Source organism: Poecilia latipinna, unplaced genomic scaffold (genome assembly GCF_001443285.1).
Source record: "Poecilia latipinna isolate Pla-1442-1.1 unplaced genomic scaffold, P_latipinna-1.0 Scaffold531, whole genome shotgun sequence".
Taxonomy (NCBI): domain Eukaryota; kingdom Metazoa; phylum Chordata; class Actinopteri; order Cyprinodontiformes; family Poeciliidae; genus Poecilia; species Poecilia latipinna.
The window spans coordinates 165,795-182,761 of NW_015113147.1; the positions used below are offsets into that span (position 1 = coordinate 165,795).

Below are 16,967 nucleotides of genomic sequence, written 5' to 3' on the forward strand. Positions count from 1 at the left end.
CTAGTTCATTGAATATGACTGTTGTATGGTGTCACATTTTTGAGGTATGAAACCTTCCTTTCCAAACAACGTATTAAACACATAAAACTAAAGAAGACGCAAATCAGCTTCAAACATGAACCACTAGTGCCGGATTGTACAGCTCATGTTTCTGTTGACACCAGATGACGGGCTTACTTATCAAGACGGACACTCAGTGTTTGCTACACTCGCTTTCTCCAGCCTCCGTCTGCAAACTCCCAGCTGATTCTCAGCAACACTCGGGCTGTGAAAATATGTTCTGCAACAACCTACTTTGATGTCTGACTAATTGTTTCGTAATGATTACGGTCACTGGCAGGATCTAATTAAGACGTGTAGGAGTGTTTTTTAGATTAATACCGAGTGATGCTGAATTTTTCAGCCTCTTTATTTGCCACACTCCTGTGTGCGGTCACGCCAGAAACACACGCTCAATTAGCTGTAGCAAATAATCTGGCCTTTGGCTGGAACAGTCTAGTTCTTGGCAAACTTTGCCTGCTGTCATGGCAACAAGTGACACTCTGACATTTTCAGTTGGGTGTGTTTATCACCTCACTCTCTCCCGATGTATGCCTCTGACATTTTGGAGGGGGTGAATCTGGCACTCGGTGCAGAAGCAGCTCCGCTTCGGGCTCAGGAACCTCGGTTTGTGTTGGGTAACAAACTGAATCTACTATACGTTTGGATGCTCATGTGTACGTGTTTTTTTTCATTCAGTCAAGAGCAGATATTTCAATCGAGCTGCTTAAACCTCATTTGATGCCAACAGCGAAATTAAAAGTCGAACAATTGGTGGTTCCACGTAAATGATCTTTTATGGGAACATTCTGAATAACTGCCTTGTTTGCGTGATTCATTTTAGCTCATTTTTATGCATGTGTGAAAGACATAACTGTTCTATTAATGCCTGTTCGCGTGTTTAGATGTGGGTGTGAAGTCCTTGTGCTTAAGTCTCAAGTAATTGAAAATTGAGCAGAACAGTAAAGTTGTGGGCTCATGGCTCATGGCCTAATTTGGCAGATGGCTCAGTGAATCTCTCTGTGGAGCCATTCCCTAAAGTTTGTGTGTGCATGGTACATGTATTTCTGCTTGTGTAACTCCTCGGAGACAAAGCGTCCTCTTAATGATTCAAGTTTACATCAAGATCAGCACAAGAAGTTTGAAGCCAGAAAATGATTGCAGATCTTGGTGTTGGTTTAGTTTTCGTCCTCGCTGTTTGCCCTCTGCCCCCCCCTTGGGGTCTCCTTCACCTTGCGAGGGCTCATTGCTTCCTCCAGCCAGTCACCAGGTTAATGTAGTCAGTTAACAAGGCTATTCCCTGAACATTCGACGCCATACATTTATTTTATATTAGTGAGTCCCCCCAGTGGAGAACCAGGGATTACTTTATCCCCACTTTGGAGGTAATTTAACTTTAATGTGATTATGCGCTTTAATATAACCACAGAGGCATCTTGTAAACTGCCAATACAGACACCTGGAGGTGTTGTAACACAGAGGAGCTTCGTTATTTCCTCAAATAAAACCTGCATGATCATCTCCTAACCAGAGGAGTGGACTCTTGAACAAGCTGCAAAGTCTTTGTGAAGGAGAATGAGAGAATCAAAGTTTTGCGTTCTGGCTTAAACAGATAGACGATGACATTGTTGTGCCTCCAGTCATGAAGGACTGGCTACTGGAGGCTGGTGTAAGGACTATTAATCCCAGAATGCATTGTATTAAATTACTTTCAGTTTCGAGAGGAGGAAGTTTCACTGTGTGAAATATGATGACATGTAACAAACAGGAAACACTAAACAAACGTTGCCTCTCTTTTCATCCGTCATTTGTGGCGGCGACATCAGGGAGGAATATTTTCTACCTTAAACCCCTTTTCTCTCGCTGGTACAGACAAAGCCCACTTTGTCGTCCAGGAGCTCTGGATCCAAAAATATACAGGTTACAGTTTTGTGCATCGAATACTTCCCAGCCAAAAGAAAACCTTGACCCTGGTTTTATTCGGAATTCTGCAGAAGGAGCCGTGGAATTGCAGGTTCCCCAAGATTGCTACTGACCACCCGAAACTGGCTTCTAGTCCCCCCCATATGCGAGAAGAGAAAGCAGCTAGATGATCATCAAATAGATGTGAAATGCAGTTTTACAGAGACTGGTGACCCACTAGCCAAAAACTGTTGATGTTGTGCAAATGAGAGCTAAAAAGATGCACCATCTTACAAGCTAACCCTTGCCAGTTTCATTAAATAGCCCTGAAACATCCAAAATGTTCAGTTTTGTCAAAGGCAATGATGGCTTAAATTCAGCTCAGGGCTCTAGGATTCACAAAACACATCTTTTCCTGCTCAAACTGATGCTGATGAAAAAAAGGAATCACCAAAACATAATCCACAACCAGAAATGGGTGGTGGACAAATGTATGTGCTCAGGTACTTAAATTACGGTAACAGCAAAATGATTATCAAATCAAATGTTTTTTTTTGTTTGTTTGTTTGTTTGTTTGTTTGTTTGTTTGTTTTCCCCCTGAATCCAGCAATTAAATTGTACATCTATATGTAGGAAAATCAAACTGAGATTCATTTGTTATTTTTCTGGCCATTTCATCTGTCTTTACTGAGACGAAGTTGCGCCATCAGCAGCAGGTTGTGTGTGAGCGCTTCCCAGTGCACCTCCCAGCAAATGCTTCATGCTGACACGTGTCTGTACGTGTTAATCACAGATGTCTATTTCTACCCCACTCTGGCCTCCTCCAGACCTCCTATGGCTCTCCCCCCCTGTCTTCCTGCCCCGAGCAACTGCAGCACAGGTGACACGAGGCGGCATGAGTGGTGCACCGCACATCCATCAGACGGCAAAAAGCAGCAGGAGAGAGCAAACTGAGCTAAATTTGGGGGGTTATTATTCCGTAGAAGCAGACTGCCACAAGTTATGCAAGAGTTTCTTATATATTTCCTAGAAATTAGTTGGTTATTTTCTTTATGCTCATCTTTATGAGATGCCTCGCGTAAGTTTCACGTGTCATCCACGTTGCCGTTATTAGAAGAGTTAAAATGTCTGGTTCTGATTTGTCCGTTTTCATTTTGTCTGTATGTCGATACCGGATACCAAGAAATGTAATGGCCTATCGTGTTCAAGTGGGAGTAATGTGGAGGGTAATATCTTCTTTTTGACTTATGCCCTCTGTATTTCTGTGCTCATCTTTTCCCTGCTGCAAGCCCTGTAGCTCTGTCTGATATCCGCTCACGCAAACACGACGACTCTCCATGCACACAAGAGAGCTCACTTGCACACATGTATGCACACATAGACTTACTGCAATTAGAGTCATATGGTGTGAGCTTACTGCTTCCCACGGCTTCACCCGATAAGGTCATTTTGTTAGATGAAGACGGTAAATACATCCAATACTGTGAGTTAGATATTATGAATTTATTTCGCAGGCACTTCCTCTCACCAAGCTGCGAATTTAGTCTGTTTCATATTACCGCATTCGCAGCATCTCTTCTTTTTCCGTCTGTGAAACTGTTATTTTTCACCGTCTGCGTTTTATTTCCCAAATGTACAACAAATAAAATATGAAGGGCATTAATGCAAACAGCTGCGGATGATGAAATGGGACAATGGCATTGTGAAAATTGCCAAACAGAAATGAATGTGGCACTCTGAGATGCGTGTTAAAGAACACCATTATTCTTTCACACAATTGGCCTCTGTTTGCCTGCTAATATGTCTGTTAGTCTTGTCTGTATAACTGAATACCGTTAATGTACCAAGTGCTGCCTCATAGCAAAAAAAAAAAAAAAATGGTTTGATCTTTGTTTAAAGTGTGTCAGCTTTTTAGCCCTATTAGTAGTTGATTTCTCTTTGGGATGTGTGTGAAGCACTAGGGAGGCTGCACTTTAAAAGGTCACTAATGCACTCAGCTTGCTGAAGGGGAAAAAAAGGAATGCTGGATGTTTGTTTTTGCTTTTTTTTATATATCTGTCTTTACAGCCAGTTACCTGGAGATTCAGACCATAACATTTGAAGATAGCTTAGTACTTTGACTATTAGGAAAGAGGAAATGGAGAAAGTGTGAAACATTAACAGCACCTGCATCCTGTCTCTGTCTACATACAGAATAATCGTGCTCTGACCAGGAGTCTATGAACATGTGTATGACACGCTAGCAGATGCCGTCCTTCCAAACCGGCAAAAGAACAGTCCGAAGTTCCAGGCGGTTTACTTTGCTGCAGTTTCACACAAGCGGTGGGCCAGTGAAGCAGGGAGTTGTGGTCACTCTGTAACACTGACTCGGTGTGGGCCTGCAGATAAGAGTTTGGCCAGCTCAGCTCAGCCAGCATCCCCAGCTCAGCGAGTGACTGCAGAGTACACCTGGGCTGGCAGCTTCCGACCATCCAGGGACAACTGGTAAAGGCTTCTTCCTCAGCTGCAGCCCAAACTGACAAAGAGAATCATGTGCCGTGGTAGGAGCAAACAGAGCAAGAGTGGCAGCGTTTAATGTGCGACTATATTATACAGAGGCTTGTGTGTGTGCAGTTATGTAAGTACGCTTGTGCATGTGTTAGGGGCTCTAGATCCAGAGGAGTCTAGTCTACTAAAAGTTGCTCACAATCCTAACCTTTATATTTGTCATACAAAGTTAAAGGTAGTGCACAATAAGAGAAATATATTTTTAAAAGGTCAACTTATGAAAAAATAGAGGTAAATGTGCACAGACATCACAATGCTTGGATGTTTACACAAGGAGCAAAAGAAAACTGCAAAGACAAAGAACAAAGCAGATATAAAAAATGCATAATCAGTGTTAGACCCACATCAGCATTCTTTGCACTGCGTACCTCATATTAAAATATCAAAATATAGTTTTATGTTTGAATACTTTACAAAAACTACCAAAAGGACAAGCTGAAAGTATTTCACATGGTAAACATTTAAAATCACATCTCCTATTGTTGTAAAAACACAGTGAAAGGTATCCATCAGAGTACATTTAGAACTGTGATTTACGCTGTTGTGAAAGTAACGCATCACATGAGCTTAGCCAATCAGAATGCTCGTCTTCAGCTGTTAAACTGGTCTCCTCAATAGCGCTTAATCTAAAAGGGTAAGGTTAGCAACATTCATCGCACCTGCATGCATTTTTCTTTCATGCTGATGTGCTGACATTGAAAACTTCAGAGAATAAGTTAGCTCTTCATAACTGGCAAACAATTAGCATCTGGTCGGGTGTATTCTCAAAGGGCTGAATAAAGCTGTGAAAACATTTCTAAGATGGTTCAGAGGCTGTGGTGTTATCTTCTGCAAATAAATCGAGGACTGATTTAGAAACAGGAGAAAAGAGACACAAGTGAATCATCTGTGAGGTAATTGTCTGCCTGATTATGTGCCTGGAACTTTGTTTTAACAAATTATGTTTTAAGACTGTTGCAAGTCCCAAATTCCTTTATTTAAACTGTGCAAATCTGATTTCCAGTGCCGAACATGCAATTTCAGAGCATGCAGTTTTCATTTAGTACACTACCTGGACATGATTAACTACAAAAAAACAAGAAAACCAAAGAAAGATGCATCACATTTCTGGTGATCTAATTGCTCTCCATAAACCAAAATTACTGATAAATACACAACTCATGATCACTAAATTTAAGCTGATTTTATTCCATTATGAATTCTGTTTGTATTCTATAATAGCAATGACAAAAAATATTAATTTTCCACCCAGAAATAATAAAGACTCTGTGATTGGTGTTTGGTTAGAACTGAAGGCATTCTTTGCTGATTTAGCTGAGTGGACAAAAGAGTTACTTTGACGCACAGATACAAATGTACAGCGTATCTGTAAGGTATCCACAACTCTTCACTTCCCTAATAAATCAACACTCACTCTCACTAAAAGGCAAAGTGAAGAAAATGTAAAATGTTGTTTTAAAATACAAATTAAGTTGAGAAACGGAGCAAAAACTATAAGTACTTGTGTATTTTTAATACAATACAAATGTATTGCCTAAGAAAAAATAAAATTAAGTATGTGCAAGAAGTAAAGTGTTGTGAAAGTGTACAACAAATTGTCTTAGATTCTCGTCAAACATACTGTTTCAGGACAATAATGCATTATCTGAGAAGGAGTAAAATGGTGCATTGAACTTTTCAGACATGTTAACATGCTTCCTTCTGAGTGATATTAGTTCAGCAAAAAGCCTCAAAAATGAATCAATAGATGAATGAATAAGTGGAAAGCTACAGAAAATAGTCAGATTTTTCACAAATTACACTGTGAAAGTGCATACAGTTAATTCTCACTGCTGTTTAAGTGATGAACTTGTTGAATGATTCTCTAAGGATCCAGGTAGAGCAAGCAGTGTCACATCCCATTCCTGGCAGGTCTGAGGAATGTCCAGTCCTTGACACTTGTCCAATCTAAAGCTATCACAACCTCTCCCCTCCAGCTTCACGCTCACTAATCTCTCCTGACACCTTACAAAGTCCCGATAGGGAATCAGTCTACCCTGAAAACAATCCGGCACTCCTCCCTCGTCACCTCAAATCGGCACCAGCATGCCTCGCTGTCTGTCTGTCTTCCTTAGATTTCACTTTGCCCTCCTCCTCCACCATCCATTCCCTCCCCATTACTTCCCTCTATAGCCCACTCTTTCTCTCACATTTCCATCTGTCTTTGTCAAACTATATTCTGCTCCTCGCCTATCTTTCCTCCCTCCGTATATTCTCCTCCGTCCTCACTTTCTCACTGGGTATATCTTGCCTCTGTCGGTGGGAATCTGTTAAAAGACACTGTGATTGCCAACTGAGGAATAGCCTGCTTTCACTTAGGGACTCATTTCCATTCAAAGGCGAGTTTTTTTGGTTGTTTTTTTTTTTTTTTTTTAAACTCCACCACTTGCTGTTGCTATAGTTGGAAGGTCATTATCTCCAAGTGCACCTTTATTTCCACAAGTAGGAAAGCTCCAGGAATAATTTTGGGTTGGATAAACAGAAACATCTCTCCCCTGATGCCCCTCACCCTAAATATACTTCCCTCCTTTGAGGCAAGAGATAGACGAGGGATCTGGAGATAGGATCTTTTTTTATTATTATTGTTTGCTCTGTGCGTCCATTATTAAGATGCGGTGCTTACACAGAACAAGAAAACACAATTTTCCAGTCATAATGTTTGCTTTAGCTAGTTAGTCTCGCAGAGTGAATGAGATCCTTTGAAAATCATTTTCCCTAATTAGTGTATTTGGGATTCAAGAACTCTCTTAAGACGAGTCACTCAAAAAAAAAACCCATTTATTATTTAAATGTATTCAACAGTTCCAAAAGATAAGATAAACAAGTCATAGATTTCAATTACAAGCTGTTTGTTCTTGTCTCCGCATCTATAGAGGCTCCACCCTACAGAGCACAATCTCATTGGCTGCCGAGTTAAATATCTGTCATTGGTTGTTGCACAGAATACTGCAACTATGGGGAAAAAAATAAATAAAAATGAAGTAGTTGTGGCGCGGCACATGCTAAAAGGCAAACACACTGATATGCACATGTACTCCTTTCATACACACACACACACACGCACACCCACACACACACACACACACACACACGTTGAACACGCACTCAGGCGTGCAGTCATGAGAGGCAAATTCACCCATCCAATCAGTTTCATTCTCACGCAAGCTGTCCGGCCACTATGTTGAACAGATCTTACCATAATGCCTTTATGTCAGTGTATATGCTGCAAATGAATGGATGACATCCAGCGAAAAACACTGAAACAGAAAAATTACGCACTCACTGTTACACTGCTCCAGCGCCTTCTTTACCACCCCATCTGGTGGACTCTCCCTTCTGCCCTCTGCATCAAAAGCCAGATTTTTTTTTTCTTCTTCCTTTTCTTTTCTTTCTTTTTTTTTTTTTTTTTTTGCTGCCTAAGAAAGCTCAGAGAGCAGCACGGCACAGAAGAGGAAGGGATCAGTGCTATGCGACCCCTGAATCTTAAGATTTAACTTCTTCACATGGCTTGTTGTGCCAATTGGAGCATCAACACGAAGCCAGAACAATGAAAGGATTATTTAAAGTCTGCTTTAATCCAAAGAGAAGCAGGACATTGTGTGACAGTGCAAGAAACAGTGTGAGGGGGCATTATCTATACGAGATGTTACCTTTTCCATATATATTGGAAGTGCAGAATGTATAATTATTCTCCACATGAATAAAACATACAGTAGATACCTTGTAATACCCAATGATGAAGGAAAAACACCCACTGCAATAAAATACTTAAAGTCTTCATTAAATATTTCTTTTTCCAGCTGTTAGATCTCTTATATGCATCACAAAGAACATCTCTCATTCAAACAGGATATCTTCACAAGGGACAAATATATTCTTTTTTTTTGTTTGTTTGTTTTCTAAATCTCTTTTGTGCAGAATAGTATGCATATCAACAAAAATAAAAACACAATCTAGGTTAATTTGCACGGAACAACACTACAAGTTCCAGCCAGTCCAGTCCTCTGAAGGGACAGCTGACTGCCGCCGCTGTGGAGTAAAGAGGTGAAAATCATCCACTTTTGCAGGGTTGTCGTTTCTGTTGATATTTCTGTGCAATGGAGCAGGGCTAAAGAGGAGAGACACTGTAAGTGAGGAGCTTCTGACACATCGGTAATGTGGCAAGGGGTGCGGAAAACCAGCCCATCTAACATCCCACTCCTCCCACGCCACCTGCTAGCTGGTCTCGGTGTGTCCTCAGGGAGCTCTCCATCCCGGCTTGGCCGCCGGAGCCTGGATGTCTTGGCTGATGGATATGAAGCAGAGGTGACTGCGATGATGGAGAGAATTAGGAAAACTAGGAAGCATTCTGGCTTTTTTTAACACACACAAAGCCTCCCCCCCCCTTTTTTTTTACCCCTCTTTTGTCATGAAACTCTCTCTGAGTATCTTCCGTTTTGACAGTCTCTGTGTCTGTTTGTTCTCAGTCTGCGTAGAGGATGAAGCCAGAGAAGGTGCTGTACTTATTGTTGTTGCCGCCGTGGGCTTTGCCTCCGTCTAGTTTGATGTACACCTCATCGCCTGCGTCCAGATGGAGGATGACGCTGTTTGAGGCGTAGTCATAGTTCTGGTCAGCGTCTTGGGCAATGGCGCTGGCACGAACCTGCAGGAATGGGGGTGGGGACGGGGGGAATATGAAGAGAAATGGATAGTCTTGTTAGTTACGCCATATGTACATATATAGCTCATTTCACCCAGCATATGTTCGGAATCAGTTGTCAGTCTATCTTCCTTTTCAGACAGCTAGATACTAAATTTGGAGTTAATCTCAATTTTAAAACTGAACCACAACACCTGGCTTAGACAGGTCATTCTTGTGAAAGATAGTTAAGATACCATTTATAGAAAGATACAGGGAGATAGAGATGGATGGAGAGATTTAAACTTTTATATCCATATAATTTGTGCCCTCTTGTTTATTGAAAAAAGCGAAAATATGTAATTAGAGTAGAGCCACAGTGATACATCCAAATTAGAGGCTATTGCAAACACACACACAGTTAAAGGAAGTGGACATGGAGGATTGGAGGATCGTATATAATTGTTATGTTGCCAGAATGACATAAATGTGTAACAACATTCTGCAGTTTGAATGAAAAAAGATGACCAAATAATATTTTACAACAAAAGCCTGTTAGCTGCAGTTTCATTACCCTGAGTTTGATATAATAAAAACAGAAGAGGCTTCAGGGAAATATCAAAGTTTACACGCTTCCCTAAAATAAATTAAAAGTACTACACTCAGCAAAACGAGCATTGGTTTTATACAAATATTGTCATATCTTATTTAAAATCTGTTTACTGAAGCTAAGTTATCTTGCAAAATACTTTGCATAAATACTCACCCCTTATTATTTTATCACATTACACCCACAAACTTCAGTGTATTTTATCAGGATTTTATGTAATAAGCTGAGGCAAAGAAGACTGTGAACTGGATGAAGGATGCATATTTTTAAAAATATTATATTCTGAAAATATAAAAAAAACATGTTGTAAAACAACCTTTTTATTTGTAATTGCAGCTCCAAATCTTTTGTTGTATTGACTGATTTCATTTAGGACGGGGTGTGTGTAAATAAAAATGCACACCATATTTTTCAGATATGTACCTGTTAATGCTATGACATGAAGCATCGATAAAATACCAGCTTTTTTTTTTTTGTCATTGATAAAATGTGAAAAAGTTCCATTGGTGTGAATAATTTTGCAAAGCACATACAAGGAGGAACTCTTTAAACGCGATAAATAATGTCTTGAATAATGAATATATGTATATTTTTCGTACATACTTTCTAAAATTTAAATCACAAGTTTTGCTGATACGTTTAGATACCTGTTGCAAAAATGATCTCTTCATTCCACCTTTAAAAACATCCAATATTAGCCACAAATTTTAACTTGCACCACGTGGGTAAACATAAATAACATTTTGAACATTTAAATTCATATTTGACAAGAAAAATAAAATGATTTTCCTGTTGGTGCTTTATTTGGATATTTGTTGTGGATTTGCAGTTTTTCAATAAAATAAAGTGTAATTTGAATTAGAAGCTTAGAAAAATAAATCCATTAATAATAGCTTTAAAGTTTTCTCATTTGTTGTGCATGAATGTAATTTCCGAAACAAACAATGTTTAAACAAGTTTTATGCATGATCATTTACAAATTAAAGAAACCAGTTTATGACAGGCAGATATTACATACACTATTTTAGTGCTTAAATAAACCTAGAAGATTGTGAATATTCAGTCTATTATGGTGCAAAAATAAATGTATTATTCTTTCACCTAATTACAAAAATAATCAAATAGCTGTGCCTAAAAGTGTGGCAAAAATAAGTAAAGTTCTATATTTGGTTGCTTCTTGAAAAGTTTTAAAGTGTGAAGTTAAAAGAATTACTGGACAGAGCTGACATTTAACCCACAGGACCTACAAGAGGGACAGTCAAACCTCGGGCCTTTCTGTCAAGCAGATTTATGGTTTCAATTGAGCCAGTGGTCTTTCATAAAGAAAAAAAAAAAAAAAAAACAAGGAGAGAAAAAATACTAAGGTTTCACCTTGGAACAAAAGGTCCATAGAACAAAAAGTCTCAGAAGCTCCACAGCGAGGCACACTCACAAGATTTTATGATAGAAATCACTCAAAAGTACAAAAAAAAAAAAAAAGAGGCAAACTATCAACAACAGGAGATCTCTTTCAAGATAAGTAGGAGTGTCTGGTAACAACTGACAAGACCCATGGGACTGATCTGCCTAATAAATAAGTAAAAGAGAAGTATTTTTCCATCTGTGTTTGCTCACAGAGTGTATTTCTGTGACAATGAATGTGTGAGTCTGACTACAGGGCATTCGCCGCAGCTTCCCAGTATCCTGTCCTGGGTAATTAAGAGCTCCACTACAAACACTCGGTGTCTCTCCTGAGAGGAAGTTTCGGTGCCACGCAAGTTCGAAAACATCAGCTTATTTTTCCACGCGTGTGGTTTGTGTGTATAAGTGATACAAATGAAAACTGCTTTTAGAAATGACAGATGCTGCATGAGGATTTTATATTAGGCTGGAGGGTCAGAGGTAGTATACAGCATGAGGTCAATATGATTATCTAACTTATAACTGCTATGGGACAGAAAACACAGTTCTGTTACCGCTTTCTTTTTAAAATTAGAGGACTTAAAATTGGATTTAGCTCATATGCAAATGCTTTTAAACAAAGCCTTTGTAGTCTTGCAAATAAACTTTAAATTGAGTTGAACTTAAACCAAAAAGATCGTCACAGAATTCAAATTTTCTGTAGTTGTTTGTGCCCATTAGAGGAAAAACACACTGTGCTTTACTTTATTCCTCTTGGACAATGGAGATGTTTGCTAAAGGACTGATATAGATAATCAATTACATTCTGCAGTGCAACAGTGCCACTTGATCTCAGTCCAGCTTAATATCAATACATAATGAAAACCAGACTGAAGGCAATAAACTTCTGGAACAAGTGAGATGTGGATGTGCTTACAGTGCAGACCTGGGAGAGTCGATGCCTGTGCTTCACAAACTGTCAAAATAAAGACATTTAGAGCTTTATTAAACTGCATTTCACAAGGATTTTTGTCACTTTGGCTGTTTTTGATGACAGATTAAGAGAGAGATGCATCTGCTTGTTTCTGTGTTCCTCTATATTAATTGACCACTAATTGTGCAGTACAGCAGAGTCCACCCTTAAACCAGACATGAACTACAGATTCTGTGTATTACCAATGTTTATGTCTTTATCTTATTGTGTCTGTGGTCACTGCACTTTTGCTCCAAAAGAACTTTCCTTAGACTATAAAATATATCTTATCTTGTTTGTAAGATCACATTTACCAAGAACTAGTTCAATTCAGTTCAGATAATTGAACTAATTGAGTTCAGTTCAAATTAATTCAGTTAAAGCAGAATTCATATACATTATCACCTAAACCTTTCCAACTTTTATATGTTAAGTAGTTATTGTTCATTTATAAATTTCCTCAAAGTCTGTAATAATTTTCAAATTATGACTTTTTGATTACACCGTTGCCTATTCACAAGCTGCTCTTGTCTGCAAACTTGCGTCCTTTCAATTTTATGTGGTTTTCTTTCATAAATGATAAAACAATGAGGCCAAACTCACGTAAAAGCTGGTCTCCTTGATATATTTTCATGTTTTAGTTAAATAAAGTAGAAGATAAAATAAAATGTGATGCTGATCATGGGTATCTGTCAGGCTGCTACAATTTATTTTTTTTTCCTCGCTTCAGTTAAACCACTCTTTTTATGTTCTTCCCTCTTGTGATCAAGCACCATTTGATTCAATTTAATTCAAGTTAGTTTATTACAAAACACAACACATGCCATCTCAGGGGACTTTTCAAGAGAGCCAGACTCAATTCATATTCAGTAATACAACTATAAAAATAATTCTGTACAGGATGAGCAACGAACATTAAACAGATGGGAAAAAAAGAATTAAAGTCCGCAGTAGGTAGGTAGGTAGGTAGGTAGGTAGGTAGGTAGATAGATAGATAGATAGATAGATAGATAGATAGATAGATAGATAGATAGATAGATTTTTTTAGCTAGTTTATCTTGTCGTCTGTTTGCTCTTTATTTGATTATTAAAAGTTTTAAAGTTAACCAGAGGGCTGCAGGGTCGTGTACCTTGCAGCAAGAAGGTCTTAGGTTCAATTCTTAGCCAATGGTCTTTTCACAATAAGTTTAATAACATTCTCCCAGGCATGTGTGGGATTTCTCCTCTCACAGTCAAAAAATGTAGAAAAACAAAATTAACTATTTGGTTAAATCTGTTCGGTTACTTTAAGTTTCCCTTAGGTATATGTGTGCATGTGTGTGTGTGCGTGTTTGCATGCCTGTTTGCCTTGTGTGTTTCTGTGTTCCCCTGAGATGAACTGGCAACTTGTCCAGCGATCTCCTCTCCATCTCCTCTCTCTCCCAGTGACCACTGGAGATACGCCATGTAAGGATAAGCTGGTAAAGAAAGTGGACGGACACGCTAACAGAAGACATTGTTCCTGTTTCCGTAAAAAAGAAAATGTTTCAGATCCTTTTGTTGAGGATGAAAGATAAAAGCCTCAATGGAGGAAACGGCTTAGCTCCACTGTTACATCAGAGCAGGAGGAAACTTCTTTTATTTCAGAAGTCCCTGCTGCACTTCTGTAACTTTGAAAAAAACTTTCTAATAACCACATGACTGATAAGCTAAGACACTGTAAGATTAAAAGCCAGCCGGCTGTGGCTCCACAGTTTGCAGCAGGACCCCTGACCACGTGTGCAAAATACCGGGTGCCATGTCCATTGTGTCTTTACTTTTTCCTCCAAATTATTTTTTTTTAAAGCTAATGCTGAATGCCCACATCTAATAACTCGATAGTCAAATTAAAAGTTGAGGAAAACATACATTAAACCAACAAATGTGTTCACCCAAAGCTCTCAACTTTAGTAAGATTTCTGGTAATGACAAAAATGCAGAAAATTTTCTGCAGAAAATTTGCAGAAAATTATTTTCTGCAAAAATAATAATAATAATAATAATAATAATAATAATAAAAAGTTAATGTTTGTCAAAAATATTTTAAGCTCAGCTCAATCCCAAATAGAGCTCTGTTTAGAGTTACCAGTCTAAGATTATCATATAGAAATTTGCATCAAAGTTCTCCAAAGGGCTTATCATGAACCCGTTCATGCACAGCACTGATTCTCACAATCTCCACTTGCTGCCTGATCTACATCTCAGGGCTTTTATACAGCTACTAACTAAGAGAGCTACAACATTTGCTACTAAATGGAGTAGAATTGAATAAAAAGATCATTATTTTCTCCAGAGAGGGAAAAAGGTAAAGCATTGTGCATCATTCGATGTAGTCAGTGGGTAAACAAGCCTATTAGTCACATTGTCCAATAAGGCAAAATTGAGATCAATAGTTTTTTTGTTTTTTTTTAAGCTCATTATTGGGAATTCTGGTGTCGGAGTGCAAAGTTCCTCAAATGGGTTTTGGGGGAAAGCAACTGGACCAGCTGAGGTCATGGAGGATTCCTAATAATGAGTTGGTCTGCTTACTCCATGACCTCCATGAAATTGACAAATAAAAGTGATTTGTGTTAAATGAGTAAATCTGCATAGGTTCATCTTAAAGTAAGAAAATAAACCTGAAATCAATCTCATCTAGTTCCCTTTTTAATTTTATTTTTGCTCAAGTCTGCTTTTGTACATACCCCTTCAGTAAGGTTTATATAGGATACTAACATATTTCACTTTTGACCTTTCTTTGTCGATGCGAAGAGCTTTAAGCTAATCTTCTCCATTTTTTTTTTTTAGCTGCAGCTAGAACATTAATATGTGCAGAGGATGTGCAGAGGTGTCAAAAATGCTTATTAAAATAGCAAAGACAAAGATTTGCTTGCATAAACTCAGCAGCCACTGGTTTGTTTAGTTGCCTTTTAAATTGGCAACAGCATTAAAACGGTTGCCTTTAAAGTGGAAAAAACCACGAGAGAGTCTGCTAACGCTCTTTTTTCCTAAGGAGCACAACGAGAAACTCACACAGGCGGCTGCCGCAGGTCACAAATTCAAACTGTACTTGAACCATTACTTAAAAGAAAAAAAGTTTTACGGAGCGACACCATGTGTATGAAGCTCTGAATTTTTAGCCTGGACAAACCAGGTCACAGCCAAAAGTGTTTTGATAACACCTCATCTTCATCATCATATGAAACACTTAAATTGAATACACTGCGATCGCAGCCGGAGAGTTACCTCCACCATGAGACGAGGTGTTACAGGTAGGATTTTCAAACATAACAGTAGTTTCAAATGCACCACTTGCAGCTGTGCTTTATCACCTCTCTGCGTCTTGTGTTATCATCTTAGTTGCTCATGATAATATTCCCTCTCTCAGGTTTCCGACAAAAGCCTTCTTGCAAGTTACCTGACTCTCATTTCTCTGTGAGATTCAGAAAGTCTCAGCTGGTCTTTGCTTTACTTCCTGCTCACCGAGTTGAAGATGCGTCATCGCGGAGCGCGGCTGGCACCTTTTCTGCATTTTAAACAGTTTCTCAACGAAGACAAACGCACACGAACAGAACAGGGGCTACATAAAGCCATGAGATCACTTTAGAGTTGGTAAGCCTTGGCCTCATCCAGAGTGCCCTCCCACACACTTTCAAGCTTGAATAGTCTTTCCTTTTCTTTATTTCTTTTTCTTGCTCATAAAGGTTCCTAACTGTGTAAAAAGAAAAAGAAGGACTTCAAGTATCACCTTGATAAGAGCAGGCCAAATTCTCTAAATGTTAGGATAGGGAATGGATTTTATCAGCTTTTTGAATATAAGCCATTTTAGGCCCTCTTTATAAAAAGAGAAATTAAAAAAAGGATCTTTTGTTACTCTTTGAAAGGAGAAAGGACATTTGCCTTTTTTAAAATCAAATATTTAATGACATTTAAAGGAATGTTTGACATTTGCTCATTTTTGGGTCTTTGTTGAGCAAGTTATGTAATTGCAGGGACTTTTTTTTTTTTTTTTCCTGACCTTCCTCTTAATAAACTCTGCGAAGTTCACATTTACAAGAAAGCCTTCAAGCTTAGTTGTATATTGAACCTCAACAGTCGCGACAAAACTGTGTTGGAGACACTGCAGGGTTCTGAGACTCCTCCAGAGCGGGTTCTGGACAGGAAGCAGAGGCGTCACTTTAAAAACCCCAACTGTGCAAGTCTTGGAAAAGGTTGTGAGATGCCGGAGTCACATATAGAAAATAGTCATTTTATTTTATTGTTTATCCACATGATTAAATCTAGCACAGTTCATATCGATGTGCAAACAACGCCTCGCACTGTGACTCTCAGACGCAGGCGTCCGGTGCATATTAATATGATACGGCATGCCACGAGCGTGCAAAGTCAACACCATCTTATTAGAGGGTTAGTGCCGTGGGAGAGGCAGCTGATGATGGCTCTGGAGGATTTGTCAGCTGGGATTTTTAATGAAATTTTTTTCAAAATATTTGCTTTGCAGGTAGGCGCACAGGAGCCTGCTACCTCTGGCAATGTCGCAGCTGTGTCAAATATCTGAGAAATTCTCTTCATTGGGGTTTTAAAGAAATACATTTGTTGTGTGGGGGGGGGTGGTTATTTATTTTTGTTGTGTGTGGAAAAGAACAATTGAGAACAAGCGAGAACATGTAAAACCTCAGTGAATGTGAAATCCCATAAAAATCTAAGCTCTTCCACGGCAATATTTCTTTTTTTATTTTGGTTGTTTTGCTCTAATGGTTTTCACGCCCATCGGAGGCTAACTGCTGCAGCCCCCCCCCCCCCCCCCCCCCCCCCCCCCCCCCCCCCCCCCCCCCCCCCCCCCCCCCTCTCTCCTCCCTTTT

At 39.1% G+C, this 16,967-nt stretch overlaps 1 protein-coding gene and 1 long non-coding RNA gene across 2 annotated transcripts in view; one reads left to right on the forward strand and one right to left on the reverse strand.

Moving 5' to 3' along the window:
- Positions 1-16,967, forward strand: part of LOC106952630 (uncharacterized) — a 72,266-nt gene that overhangs the window by 31,053 nt on the left and 24,246 nt on the right. The window lies entirely within an intron of this gene.
- Positions 5,659-16,967, reverse strand: part of c1ql1l2 (complement component 1, q subcomponent-like 1-like 2) — a 26,671-nt gene continuing 15,362 nt past the window's right edge. Inside the window, exon 2 of the mRNA XM_015040855.1 lies at positions 5,659-9,169. Coding sequence (XP_014896341.1) covers positions 8,990-9,169 — 180 coding nt within the window. The 3' untranslated portion in view covers positions 5,659-8,989. The remainder of the gene's footprint in view (positions 9,170-16,967) is intronic.